We start from the raw sequence: 15,841 nt of genomic DNA, 5'->3' as shown, positions 1-15,841 counted from the left end.
AAATATAGTAAAATGTACGAAAGTAAAATATAGTAATATTTACGAAATTAATATATAATCATATAAACTATTTTTAATTTGAAACGCATGAATTGCAAAAATACGAAATATCAAAAATTTGTAGAGAAAAATAGGTTTGATAACATATAAATGGATATACACAGAAATTAAAAATAGTACAAAAATGGAAAATGCTAAGTGGGAAAAATGGGCTGAGTAAAATATTGTGCAATGGTGAAATAGTGAAATGGTGAAATGGTGAAATGGTGAAATGGTGAAATGGTGAAATGGTGAAATGGTGAAATGGTGAAATGGTGAAATGGTGAAATGGTGAAATGGTGAAATGGTCAAAAGGTCAAAAGGTCAAATGGTCAATATGTTTAAAAAGATTAAAAAGGTTAAACAAAAATGGAACGCCTTTTTAAAAAAAATAGATATACTCTTGTGTATAGATATGCATATGTTCGTATATATAATATATACATAACTTACGTATATATACCAGTATATTACTCAACTGCACATGGTTTTAAGTTTTGTACATTTTAACAGTTAAGAAAAAAAAAATAATAATAAAATGAAAAAAAATAAAAATGAAAAGAGACAATATGAAAAAAGATAAAAAAAAAAATAAAAATGAAAAGAGACAATATGAAAAAAGATAAAAAAAATAAATAAAAAGAAAATATAATACTAAAGAATAAACAAGCTCCAGTACAATAAAACACTTAAACATCTGTTACAATATTATATATCGGCAAAAGACTATTAAAATTTATAACCAGGCTAAAAAAAAAAAATTATTATCGTACTCATTGCTATCGCCACTATCGTTGCTTGAAATTTAAAACGAAACATCAATGCCTTATATAGCAAATGGCATACAAATAGCGAAAAAAAAAAAAAAAAATTAAATGAAACGATAAGATAGAACAAAATATTATAACTCTGAAAAACATAAAGAATTAATCTTTTAAGGGGTATGTACACGATTATGTATATGTTTGTTTATGTTTATGCTTGCTTGTTCTTTTTTTCTGGCGCAAAAATGCTATCGCTTTGGGGGAAATTATAACGAAATAAAGCTGCTGCTGTAGTAGTAGTTGCAAAATATCAGTTGACATATTTTAGCATATAAAAAGAAAACATAAAAATAGACTCGGGATAAAAAAGGAACAAAGAATAAAAAAGAAAAAAAAAAAAAAAAGAATAACCCAAAAGGAATAGTACAAAAGGAATGACGAAAAAAGAATGACGAAAAAAGAATTACAAAAAAAGAATTACAAAAAAAGAATTACAAAAAAAGAATTACAAAAAAAGAATTACAAAAAAAGAGATAATTAAGACAAATAACTCAACTACATATCATGTAGGCGCCAAACTTTTCTTCTCTTTCTCTATCCTCATATAACTGACGAAATTTACAACGGTAAAAATATATACGAAATAAAGTAGTAAAAATAGAACAGAATAAAAGGCAGCAAATATATAATATTAAAAGGATGAAAATAAAGAATGTCCTTTTTGAAATTCTTTGCCTTAGTTAAGTAAAAATTCTTATATTTCTTTTTAACCTAAAAATATATAAAGTTTTTTCTTTTACCCTTTTTTCATGTGTGCAGAAATATTTTCAAGTAACATTAAAAAAAAAAAAAAAATTATAAACATACGTTCATGCGTATGTGTATGTGTACATAAATGCGTACATAAGTAAATAAGTACATAAGTAAATAAGTACATAAGTAAATAAGTACATAAGTAAATAAGTAAATAGGTACATAAGTACATAAGTAAATAAGTACATAAGTAAATAAGTACATAATTACACGTATGTGCAAATAAGAAATTTATTAAGTTTTCTGAAAATTTTTAAGTGTTATTTCTCATTTCTCATAAAATGAAAAAGCAAAATAGCACATTTTTTTACCCTTTACGTATTACTTATTACTAATTACTTATTAGTTATTACTTATTTCTGTTTACGTCTTCATTTTATTTTATTTTTTCCTGTTTTTGCTGCTAACACTTCCGTTGACTAAATACATAAAAAAAGAAAAGAATCATTAAGTAATAGAAAATAGGTTTATTTTTTTTTAAAATACGTATACTACTTACAATTTGTGGGAGGCTTTCGAAAAGGACAAATTTAATCATTTATTTGTGGATCCCTCCCCTTCCCTTTGCTTTATATTATTTTACACGTTTTACACGTTTTACTCGTTTTACACGTTTTACATGTTTTACACTTTTTACGCTTATTACGTTTTTTATTTTCATATCATTTTTAAGTTTCTCATCATTTTTATCATTTTTAAGTTTCTCATCATTTTTATCATTTTTAAGTTTCTCATCTTTTTTATCATTTTTAAGTTTCTCATCTTTTTTATCATTTTTAAGTTTCACATCTTTTTTATCTTTTTATCTTTTTACCTTTGTTATATTTTTATATCGTTTTTCGCATTTTTCGCATTTTTCGCATTTTTCGCATTTTTCGCATTTTTCGCATTTTTCGCAATTTTCGCAATTTTCGCATATTTTCGCATATTTTCCATGCCCTTTTTCATTTTGTATATGTGAGAATATATTTAAAATAGGGGAAGGTGAAAATTGAAAAAATATAACTGCAGAGTTTAAATGACTTGAAGGAAAATATAGCATTTTCCCTTTTTATTCCTTCATACGATTTTCTTTGTTATTTGCTTTGTTATTTTGTTGCTTTGTTATTTTGTTGCTTTGTTATTTTGTTGTTTTGTTATTTTGTTGCTTTGTTATTTTGTTGCTTTGTTATTTTGTTGTTTTGTTATTTTGTCAGTTTGTTATTTCATTTCTTATATTACATTCTTATTTTACTATCTGATTCCACCTTCTTATTATACCTATTTATTTTCTTTGTTATCCTAATGACTACGGGTAATGGAGTTAAGAAGAAATTATTTTAAAATATCAAGACGAAGCGATCGTGCTATGGCAAATAAAACTATTAATGTTTATGCTGATAAGTAGTATACTGCTGAGTACTATGCTCACCTATGAACATATGTCCTTTTTTGTAAACTACATACTGTGTATATGGAGTATATAAAAGGGGGTCTATACATACATATATATATATATATATATATATACATACGTATGTATGTATGCATATATGAATATATTCGCGTACGTATTTGTGTGTCCATTTGTAAGAACGTTCATGTATTCATCACCAGTACATACCTCTTTCTCTTTTTAGGCATTTATCTACTAATCTTATTAACTTTTTTTTATTTTTATTTAAGTTTTCTCTTATATAAACTCTTAATTAGAAACAGAAAAATTTTGCCAATAGCCTCCGCCATATTGACGGGGGAGAAGACTAGGAATTTTTTGTTTATCTTTTTATTTTTCTGTCTCATAAGTAAGTAAAAAAAAAAAAAAAAAAAAAGAAGCAAACAAGCAAGCTAAGAAGTTAAGAAACTAATAAGCTAAGAAGTTAAGAAACTAGTAAGCTAAGAAGTTAAGAAACTAAGCAGCTAAGCAGTTAAGAAACTAAGCAGCTAAGTAGTTAAGAAACTAAGAAGCTAAGTAGTTAAAAAACTAAGAAGCTAAGAAGTTAACCGACAAATGAAGTACACACAATGAGAGTAAAACAGTACACATGATTAGAAAGAGATCTTATCCTAGTGTTTCTTATCTTTTCGCAAAGATGTGACTGTGTGTCCATGTATTCATGTTATTTTTATAATGTTTATTACCTTACTTGTGTCTCTACATGTATACACATGTACATGTACAGGTGGAAAAACAGAGAAACGTACGAGTACATACGGATACGTACAAGCACGAATGAACACGCACGAATGAACACACACGAATACTTAATTTTTCCTCGTAGGCAGAATCCTCTCTTTAATCATTTTGATATACCTAGATATACGCTATATTTCAATTGATTACAACACATTGATGTTGTTTCCAAATTTTTACTTTTATTTAATTTTGCTCAAAACTATTCCTACCTACTTTTTCTTGTCCTCCTTTACAATTATTATACTGTTCTGGTCGCAGGTGTACTATGCCTCTATATTGGTTTCTGCACCTCATTTACAGTAAACTTTCGGATAAAATATATACATACATATGCATATATATATGTGTATGTATATGCATGTATGCATGAGCACGTAAACATGTACGTTAATCTTTTCCGTTCTTTAATTGGCAGGTCGTTGTACTTTTGTATGAATATCTCGGTATATGCAGTAAACGTAGTGGTAGCTGCTTTATCTTATTTTATGAAGGCTTTTTATAATTATATTTATTATAACTATATTTTAGAATCAGTATTAGACTACATAATTGGAATTGCTTTTCTCTATTACGGAATTAAGGTTCTTATATATATATATGTGGATATGCGTGTGCGGATGTATGGGTGCAGATGTAGATGTACATTTTTATGTGTGCTTTCCCACATGTACATGCGTTTATATATTCAGGTGTACACATACGTTTACATATCTATTCCATTTTGTTTAAATGGACATTCATTGACCATCTTTTTGTGCTTTAAGGTTACTGAAAAGTTGAAAGAGAAGGACAAAGGGATTTCGAAAAAAAATAGTATCATAAGAAGGGTAAGCAATCAATGGAGCAGTAGCTGAAGGAATAATGAAACATGAGAACGAAAGGAGATAAAAAAAAAACAAAAAAAGAAATAAAAGAAATAAAAGAAAAAAAAAAGAAAAAAAAAGAAAAATTAGAAAATAACAAAGGAGCAATAAAACACCAAAATCACAAATCGACAAAGCTAAAAAAAAAAAAAAAACTTTCGTTTTTGATCCCTTCAGGTATTGTCTCTGGCAATTGTTCTGTTCATCATTTTGTCTTTAAAAGGATTATATTCTTTTTCGTGCTTCATTAAGAATGTTAATCTTCTCAACTCGTACTTCGACGTACCTACATACGACACAATAGTAAACATAACAACATAATTTGTGTATACTGTTTCTATATCTATCTAGATATATATATATATATATATATGCGTATGTGTGCTTGCAATTACGTATGTATGTATGTACATGTTTTTCCAGTTTGTCTCTTCATATGTTCATATTTCCTTTTTTCCCCCCACCCCTTATAACTTAGATATACTTTATTTCGGAATGCATCCCATCGTTGCTCATCATTTACACCTTTCAGTCGAATAAGGAGAAAGCCGTATGAGAATTTTTTTTTGTTATTTTAATATATATATACATAATTTTAAGTGTATCAAAAGGATGACAATGTTTGAAGTAGTTACATATTTTTCTCGCCATTCCCTCATTTATATGTTCTCCGACTTTACCGCTTCATTTATCTTTTATCTTTTATTTTATTATTTTATTATTTTATTTTTTTATTTTTTTATTTTTTTATTTTATTTTTTTATTTTATTTTATTATTTTATTTTATTATATTATTATTTTATTTTATTTTATTATTTTATTATTTTATTTTATTATTTTATTATTTTATTTTATTATTTTATTTATTTTATTTTTTCTTCTCTCATTTCAGACGTTAAGCTTTGAATACACCACCCCCCTGTGCTCAGAAACATACGATCCTTATGATTTAAAATATCAGAAAAAAAAGACAAGAAAAAAAACAAATTATTAAAATATGTCTTAGTTTCCCTGTGTAACCACAATGAATAATATCTTCCATTTGGTACTATGCTATCCCTTATGTGTTTATTCCCTGTACTCCCTCCTACCCCCCCCAAAAAAAAAAATAAAAAAGAGTAAAAAAGGATAACACCAGGACTACATTTAATTAATATCCTTGTGTTAATACGTTTAACCGAATAATGTACTACTCTTTTAATGTATCCACATAATACACATATTACATATTGTACACATATATATGAATATCTTATGTGCATACTTCATAACAACCCTTTTTTTAAAATTTTTTTTTTTTTTTTCAAAAACAATTAAAGTGCATTTATTATTAAACATTTTAATGTTATATACTCAATTTGAAAAGAACTGTGCTAATTTACGTGTCTTTATGGTATTAAAACAAAACAAGGACAAAATTAAAACAAAATAATTTGTTACATAGTTGAACAGCTGTTATACGTCTTTCTTAGGTCTATTTGTTCTTTGTTCTTTGTTCTTTGTTCCTTGTTCTTTTTTTTTTCTTTTTTTTTTCTTTTTTTTTTTCTTTTTTTTTTTTTTCTCTCCATTCTACTCCTCTTTTATTATGTTATAAAAACATAATTTCCGCATTTCTGCTTTTCTTGTCTTGTATTAAAAAATGTAAAAGTAGGAACTTCAAGAGTTTAATGTATCCCCCTTTAATTGAGGGTGCAACATAAAATTGGGTGAAAATGTTTGTGTTTGATGTGACAAAATGGTATTTCATATATAAAAGTAAATCGACAAATATTATTAAAAGGGGGGAATAAAAAAATAAAAATAAAATAAAATAAAAATAAAGCAAAATGGTACGAAGAAATGCCAAGCACAGTCATATGAAGCAATGTGAAATAAAAATCAACATTTGCTTTTTAAAGGAGATGAAAAAGCAGTAGAGAGTTATCCAAATTGCGTCATTCCTTCCTTAATGTTGTTTGAAAAGTTTGAAGTAAATTTGTCCATTTGAATCCTCCTATTTGACATTTTAAAACCCTTGAAGAATTAAACACATGTGTGGTTCACAGTTGGCAATGATGGAATTCTTAAAAAAAAAAAAAAAAAAAAAAAAAAGAAATGTAAAATGAATGTGGATAAGTAATGTAGGACAAATAAAGAGCGTTAAATGCATAAGTCGAGAACAATACATAGAAGCGGGCTAATGAACATTTACTCAGACGCGCGACTATATGCTCAGTCTTGCACTCAATATTTTTTCTTTTTCTTAAAACATAATCTTATTACATATAAAATGTGAATCTTAAGATTGAAATTATTTGCGTTAGGAAAATAGGATTCCAAATTTGAGCACTTGAGAACTGCAAAAATGGGAAACAACGGATTAGTAGCAAAATGGGGGCATAAGGAAATCTTTTTTATCCACTCCTTCCTTTTTACATTTTACATTTTACTGTATACTTTTTACTTTTTACTTTTTACAGTTTACTTTTTACTTTTTACAGTTTACTTTTTACATTTTCCTCTTTACTTTTTTTTTTTCTTTTCTTTTCTTTTCTTTTTTTGCTTGATCTTAAATTATTATGCCGCTATTACCACATAGGTTGCTAAGCTTCCTGACCTTCCTTTTACATTTAAAGAATTTTTTTTTGGAGTAGCCATATTTTACTTTTAATGATGTTATGTTTAGCTTCTTATCATTCTTTGTAAATATGTAAAAGAAGCTTTTGGATATGGCCTACAAAGTGAGAAGCAAACGCATAAGCAAAATAATAGTAGGGGGAATACGATATAAAAGGAGCGCAAGTGTGCATATGTTAATAAGTATATACAAGGAGTAGCTCATGTAACAAGTGCAAAGAAAAGGGCATATATGCACATATGTCCTTATATATTCATTGTTCGGGGGCCTTACGATTATGTTGAGCACACTGAGGGGGTACAGATTAATTTTGAGGGACTTCCTCTGTATGAGTTTGAAGCTCTGGTCAGACTGGTAGTACTTGTTTATATTTATGAAAGAGTACCTATCGCATGTACAAATGTAAAACGGATAAAACCTAGAGTAGTTTTTATAAATAAAGTCATCAAAATAGGAGTAGTTATCAACTGAGCAATATTTATCTCTATTTTTTGGAAGAGTAAAATAGTTGACTTTATTAATAGACACATTTAAAACAGATAGGTTATAAAGAGAAGTCAGGTTAATATTATTATTTTCAAAGGATTGTAAAATCTGTATTACATTAATTTTCATTTTATTTAATGTGATATAAAATATGTGCGATTTCACATGTTTATAATGTAAATATTCATCAAAATAATTGAAATTAATTTTATACCTTTTTACAATATTATAATTTTTTAACAATTCGATATTAGTATAAGTGGAAAAACTTTCCTTATAATGAGGAAAATTTTCAAAATATATATTTTTAGAAATAAATAATAATAATTTCATTAAGAAATGAAATATATTTAAATGTGTCTGTAGATTATAAAAGGACTGAAATAATTTTAATAAATAAGTTATAAGACTATGAATTTTTAAAATTTGATCACTGCAATATTTTTTTAAAATAACAGGAATATTGTTACTCAAGGTTTTACATATATTAATTACTTTATAAAGATTATTTAAATGTTCATTTATATTTTCCAAAAAATTTTTTTCAAAAAATTGTAAAATTAATTGAAATTTCCCCATACAAATTTCCATTTCTTTATCGCTAAATTCTTGAAGTAATAATAAAATATTTATTGGACATTTTTTTTCACTACACATTATATATATATCTTTAATTAACGACATATATATATCTTCTTCACTTATTTTTATATTTTTTTTTGGAATTTCATAATTTAATTCAAAATTTTCAAAACTGTCTATTGAATTTTTCCTTAATAATAAATTCTTACAATTCTCACATATGTTCTCACCATTCTTTATAAAAAATTTTCGACTATTCATAAAATATTCTTCCAGTTCACTTTCTGATATGAACAAGTTATGTTCTTCTGATAAATCACCCGATGAATATTCCTCCTCGCTCTTCTCTTCATCAATAGCATCTGGATATAAACTGTTCATATCGTTATCTCTGCTTTCACACGTGTAGGTACTGCTATAGTTGAGTTCTGTATCATGTGCATCGTCCCCAGGAACGCTTCTGAACAAATTCTTTCCCACTCCACTTTGCTTTTGCTTTTGTTTTTCGTTTTCATTTTGCCTTTCCTTTATCTTTCCCTTTCCCTTTCCCTTTCCCATTTTAACGGCCATTTCGTAATTTCCTCTTAAGCAGCTTCTTTCTGATTTCCCCTTCACCATTTTTGCCTGAACAGTGCATGTTTTCGGATTACATATATTTTTTTTTTTTTCATTTTTCAGGAAGTAATCTTTCTCATTTTTACCCCTATTATAAATTGTACACATTTTGTCCCTATATTTTATGTATCCTTCCTTTCCTCTAGCTACTACAACCTCGGCATTGATAACTGCCTTATCCCAAGGCTTATTCATTTTCGAGCTATTAAATGTTTGACGTCCATCCCCCCTTTGCACACAGGTCACTTTTCTAATCTGCTTCTTAACATTAGAAAACTTTTCTTCCTTCTTCAAATTACGAGACAGTAGTTTGTAGTTTCTGCTACAGTCGCTGATAACTCGGTTCTTTATATCTCGATTGTTATGAGTGCAACTGTTCTTCGTGCAACCTCTCTTGGTACCCCCACTGTTGATGGTCGATGGCATTACGCTCCTACCGCAGCTCCTGCTAACACCATAGTGTAGACTGCCATTACCACCAATATAACTATTCATTTCATCCCTTTTTTTATTTTCGTCTATCTGATCTTCATTCTTGCATATAGTCTGAGAACGTACATTTCTTGTTCTAAAATTATTAACCTCATTGTGATCGTTTAATATTACTTGGCTTTCTTTTATCTTATACGATTGATGGTTATCACTAGGTTGTTGCTCTTCTCTAACCTCTTTACCTTTAACAATGTCTACATTTTGACTAAAAAATTTCTTTTTAGAACAGGAACAACATACAGTATTATCACTTATCATTTTAATCATTACGTCGAAAAAGTGAGCAAAATCTTGTTTTTCATTTTCTTTAAAAAATAAATTATATAAATTTTCATCAAAATTTTCTTTTCTGTTTTTTATATATTTTGAAAAGTATATTATTGTTCTATCTTTGTAATAAAACTTTTTAACCTTTTCATTTAATTGTAATATGTTCTCATAAATTTTGTATAATTTTTTGTACTCTTCAAATTTGGAATATATAGATGACATTTGTTCATATATATGGAAAATATTCTGAAGGATGTTAAAAGAGTAAAGCAAATATAGTACAATCTTTTCTATCGATCTACTTTCCTTATCTATATGACTTATTTTTTGTATTCCTAACAAGCATAGTCTGTATTTTTCCGGTGGGAACTTGTTAATTTGTTCTCTGTTTTTACACATTTTTATAAGGTTTAGTTTTTTTTTCGACTTATCTGTTATACCTTTTTTTAGACAAGGATTTCTGCATACTCGATTTCCTAGTTGGCTGTCCGTTTGATCACCCATTTGTCTGCCCATTTTGCTACCTAATTTGATGCCCGTTTTGCTACCTAATTTGATGCCCATTTTGCTACCTAATTTGATGCCCGTTTTGCTACCTAATTTGCTGCCCATTTGGCTACCTAATTTGTTTCCCATTTGGCTACATAATTTGTTTCCTATTTGACTGCCTAATTTTTTACCCATTTGACTGCCTAATTTTTTACCCATTTGACTGCCTAATTTTTTACCCATTTGACTGCCTAATTTTTTACCTGCTTGGTCTCTTATCTGGTGTCCTATTTTTCCCCCAATTTGTCCGCCTACCTTTTTGCGTTTTTTGCCTACCTTTATGTCTAGACTGGAAAACTTCACATACTTGCTCTTAACATTAATGTAGTAATTTATCAAAATGTAGTGCTGGTCGTTCGATACATAGGATTGTTTTATATCAATAATTATATCGTTAAAAATTTTCCTAATGATATCTTCTTTTATGTTAAAAAAGAATGGGGATAAATTATATATGTTGTGGTAAGCATTTACACTGTGAACATTTTTTCTCCTTACAAATCTGTTAAATGATGTATTTAGTTTATTAATTTTGTTTTTATTATAATTTGATTTTATTAACTTGAGAAGGTAAAGACAATGGTATTTTTTCTGCTCCTTACACTTTTTTAAAAATTCTTCCTTAAATGTATAGACAATATTATTCCTTAACTCTACATAGGAATTAATGTTACGATATAAGTGCTCTAATATATTATATTTGTATATTATTATTTTCAAATTAACAGAACATATAATATTGAACCCTACATCTAAACTATATATAATATGTAAATTATCATGAAAATTGTAATTGTAAATATAACTGTTGTTTTCAATAAACTTCTTTTTACTCTCTCTTTCGATGCTGACCCAATATATATCTACTATTTCTAGACAGAGTTTCTCGTACTCCACATTGTGCGTTTGTTTTGGTTCCTTCCTTTCTTCTGCATCTTCTATGTTGTTAGCCTCTACGTTAACAACTTCTATTTTTACATCTCCTTCTTCGTCTTCCTCTTCCTGGTGTTCCACTCCTCCCCTGAGCTTCTCCTTTGCATACGCTGGAGTTACGAAAATGTTGTATAAACCACTTTTGCATGACTGTTCAGAATTTTTCAAAATATTAGAATTAATTTTAGAATTTACGCTAACACGTTGATTTAGGATATGTTTAACGTTACCCTCTTCCATAGTGACATCATGCAAATGTCCTTTGTGAAGATTTTTTTGCTTAGTTAAAGGTATCTTTTTAAAATTCTTTTCATAGTATTTCTTATCATTTCTAAATGATTTATTTTTACTCGTTCCTATGTTTCTTCTTAGATCATTGACGTTTTTTATAATGCTTTTTTTGTCGTCTCTTTTTACAACATTAACATTTGTAGACGTGTTTACCTTATATTTCGCTTGTGTATTTTTACATGTACGGGTCAGAATATTTTTAGGATAGGACAATTTTCTATTATGTATTTTATTCTTATTATTTAAGAAGGACATTCGTGTGTTATTACTTCTTGTTTTATTATCACTTCTGAGTCTTTTTCTTCTATTATAGATGATGTTCTCTCCCTTAAAATGGTCTTCTTTTCCATCATAACAATGTGTGCTTACGTTTTCTTTTGGTATTATTTTGGAACAACCTGAAACAAAAAAAGAATAAATATGAAGTGGTATGATATGGTACGAAGAGCTGTAATAGAACATAAAACTTTCTAAAACATCATGAGGAATGTTGCATTTTCCTCCATAGAGTAATATCAAATGAGCACGTCTAAACACCCGAGCCTAACTCTTTAATGTTTGTTTATATTTTGTTTTTATTTCCTTACCATTTTTCAAATGGCTAATTTTTTTTTTCACTTTTCTTTTTTTTTGCCTGACCAAGCAATGTAAACTCTCATTTTGGTGAACAAAAATGCCTTTCATATCAAGAATGTAAATGCTACCATTTTCACTAGTTACACAAATATATGTGTTATTATAATTTATATAGACTTTATTAATTTTATCTGGAATTGTTTTTCTGAATATTTTCTGCATTTCATTATTAGCACTAAACAATTCTAAATTATAATCATTTTCATAAAATGTAATAATACATATATAATTATAATCATTGCTTATTGTAGCAAAAATCATATTTGCCCTGTGCAGCCTCCGGCAATTAATAAAATTTTCCCTATCTCTTGTCATTTTGGTAGCAACCAAGATATGGAATGAATAAAGACTTTTAATAATGGGAAATCGTAAAAACGAAATAACAAAATGGTTGAATAAAAGGCGAAAAGGAGTAAGTAAATATATGAACAAATACAAAGGAAGTGCACAATCTTTAGCTGCAATGGTATTTTGAAATTTTACTTAATATTTGTTCATACACTGGGACACAGTTTGGGCAACTGCTTATCATGTATTTCCCTTAGCAGCAAGGGGAAAAATAAAAAAGCAAAATGATAAAGCAAAATAACAAAGCAAAATGATAACGCAAAATAACAAAGCAAAATGATAACGCAAAATAACAAAGCAAAATGATAAACAAAATGATAAACAAAATGAAACAAAAAATAGTAAAACATAAAGTGATAATATATAAAATTATAAAAAAAAAAAAAAAATTATACAAAAAAAAAAGTTCAAGTGAAAGGTGAAAAAATAATAACAGAAACAACACTTCTTAGTAAGGTCAATAAAAAGAAAAAAAAAGAAAAAAAAAGAAAAAAAAAAAGAAAAAAAATTACATTTTCTTAAACATTGTTGTAAATGAAAAGGTAAGAACTCTCTTTGTTTTATTCGAGCAATATTACAGCATAGCATAAAAATATGTTTTTCAGTTGAAGCATACGGAAGTATGTTCCAAATGTGCAATTATGTGATATATATATATATATATATATTTATATTTATATATATAAATGTGTGTGTGTGTGAAATATTTTTGAGTACCGTGTTTTTTTTATAACAAAAATAAACTTTTACACGATATACATTTTGTGCATAAATAAAAAATAAAGTACATACATATATTATATATATATATATATATGTATACATATATGGATACTTTTTGGACGTTATGATTTATGCACTTTGAAGTAGGAATATTCCGCAGTACGCAAATATTAATATATATATGTACTATTCGTCACTAAGAATATGTTTCACAATATGGCAATTAGGTTTTATTTTTACTGTTTTATAACTATATGGCTATATGCACATAAGAATATATTACACAGTTTTGTTGTTGTAACACGATTAATGCTGGAAATCAATTTGTTTTTAATATGCATAGACAACTTTTGTATATTGAAGACATCCATAAATTATGATGAATGGATAACACAAATTTACAAATTGCTTCAAAGTAGTGATATCTCAAAATTATTCATAAAAAAAGGGAATAAAAAAAGTGAAAATTTTATATATATGTACACCTTTCAATTTAGCGTATTTGAGTGTATCACTTTCATTGTTATCGGTCTGCATGTATCTTGTATCATGTAACATATAAAAGGTAACACATAACAAGTAACATATAAAAGGTAACACATAACAAGTAACATGTAAAACGTAACATGTAAAACGTAACATGTAAAACGTAACATGTAACACGTAACATGTAACACGTAACATGTAACACGTAACATGTAACACGTAACATGTAACACGTAACATGTAACACGCTTGAATATGCACACATGCTGAACATATGCACATAATTTTTATTGTATGCAATTTTAATATGTACTACTTATTTTATTTCTTTTTTATGAAAACTTTTTCAAAGAGCTTTCTCCTCTTTACTAAACTTCACGTGTATCCCTTTTTAAAATGCACAAAAAAAAATTAACAATTAAGTAAAAAAAAAAAAAAAAATAGTACGAATAATAATACCATAAAAAAAAGCTACAAAGGAAAAATTAATAGATAAAAATAAAAAAATATATCACACTTAAAAAATTGAAATTAAAAAAGTACAAAATAAAAAAGAGGAAAAATAAAATTATTAGGTTAAAAAAGTAACGCATTAAATGGTGAAAGAGGTAATATACAAGAAGTTTACGCCATAATTAAGGAAATTTTTAAGAATATATAAAATGCATACAACGAATATTCTATATTTATACCAATGTACAAGTATACAAAAATGGAATAAAACAATTATAAAAGTAGCACATAAAGTGAAAATATTTATAGTTAAGTTTCATCCTTAATTTATATTTTGTATGAAACACCACGTGGTTACAATGAAATGCATATATAGGGGTGCACACACTTTATCATAGCATTTTTTTTTTTTTTTTTACGTCAAAATAATTATTAGCTAGCATGAAAACATAAGAAAAACCCGTAAATTTATATTCCATGGATGATTTTATAAATGTAGCAGTAGTTTACATATATATGCATGTTGTATACAAGATTATATTTATGCATAAACACGTACACATATAAATGAGTATGCATATAATTACATACATGCGGCTTTACTCGGATGGTGTGTGTTTTCGAGCGTAAAAGGCTTTCAAATATTATGTAAAGATGCAATCGTGAAATACAAAATGTTCGCACTACGATAAAAGTATATAAAGCAAAAGGGTAAAAATAATGAAAAAGTAAAATGTAAAAAATAATAAAATAAATGAATATATGAAGAAATAACACTTGGATAAACTTGGATAAAACTTGGGTAAAACTTGGAAAATATAAAAGCTAAATTTTACTTACATTTTTAGAAGCTTGCTTTTTTCAGATTTTCTTTGCCCTGCTCATCTTCTCATCTTAGGAAAACACATTAACGTGTACAGGTTATATTTACACATTTACTTTAATTAAACAAGTATCATCCGTATAAAATAGTTTAAAGTGAAATGAACATCCATGTATAACATATGCTTGAATACACTGTTAAAACTTTCAAATATTCACAAAGAGAATGATGCATCCATGTATTCGTAAATATATATATATATGGTGTAAAAAAAGAAAAAAAGAAAAAAAAAGTGCAATAATGTTTCATTTCCTAATTGAAAATGCTATAATTATGTGTGTCAATCGGTGGAGGAGAGCAAAAAAAAAAAAATTTTATATGCAAATTGAATTCACTAAATTCTAGAATACAATGATCAAACGTCGTAATGACAAAAAGGTCAGTCATATTTTGATGCACCATGGTAAATGCATGTGAGTAAATATTGCATGAATGCATACATTTTTGCTTGTATTTTTCTTAGATCCTTAGAGATACATTTATTTAAATGCTTACTTATGTGTGCTGATGTTTATGTACATTTTGTTATGCTCTATAAAGAAGTCGAAAAAGTTGCACAGAAAATGGCGGTAAAAAGAGAATAGGAAAAAAAAGGAAAAAATCAAAAAAAAGGATAAAATCAAAAAAAAGGATAAAATCAAAAAAAGAAAAAAAAACAAAGTGCGTTGTAAAATTGTTTAGTCATATCAAACATAAATTCAAACGTAAATATATATATATATATATATGTATGTATGTATATATGTGCATACATGTGTAAATATACGCACATACAATTATGCGCATAAGAGGGAATAAGAACGCTCCAATAAAAGTCATAAA

The 15,841-nt window shown here is 27.1% G+C and overlaps 2 protein-coding genes across 2 annotated transcripts; one reads left to right on the top strand and one right to left on the bottom strand.

Moving 5' to 3' along the window:
• Positions 1–2,913: 2,913 nt before the first annotated feature.
• On the top strand, positions 2,914–5,649 carry MKS88_001874 (uncharacterized protein; the record flags this gene model as incomplete). Its single annotated transcript, XM_067214839.1, has 6 exons — positions 2,914–2,999; positions 4,208–4,373; positions 4,557–4,619; positions 4,833–4,958; positions 5,134–5,205; positions 5,548–5,649. The coding sequence occupies 6 exons, from the start codon at positions 2,914–2,916 to the stop codon at positions 5,647–5,649; spliced, it is 615 nt and encodes a 204-aa protein (XP_067074177.1).
• A 1,011-nt stretch (positions 5,650–6,660) lies between these two features.
• MKS88_001873 (uncharacterized protein) lies at positions 6,661–12,441 on the bottom strand (the record flags this gene model as incomplete). Its single annotated transcript, XM_067214838.1, has 5 exons — positions 6,661–6,717; positions 6,918–6,991; positions 7,227–7,368; positions 7,546–11,888; positions 12,078–12,441. The coding sequence occupies 5 exons, from the start codon at positions 12,439–12,441 to the stop codon at positions 6,661–6,663; spliced, it is 4,980 nt and encodes a 1,659-aa protein (XP_067074176.1).
• Positions 12,442–15,841: the final 3,400 nt, after the last annotated feature.

Source organism: Plasmodium brasilianum, chromosome 7, assembly GCF_023973825.1.
Source record: "Plasmodium brasilianum strain Bolivian I chromosome 7, whole genome shotgun sequence".
Lineage (NCBI taxonomy): Eukaryota > Apicomplexa > Aconoidasida > Haemosporida > Plasmodiidae > Plasmodium > Plasmodium brasilianum.
This window is presented reverse-complemented; position numbering and strand designations above follow the sequence as displayed.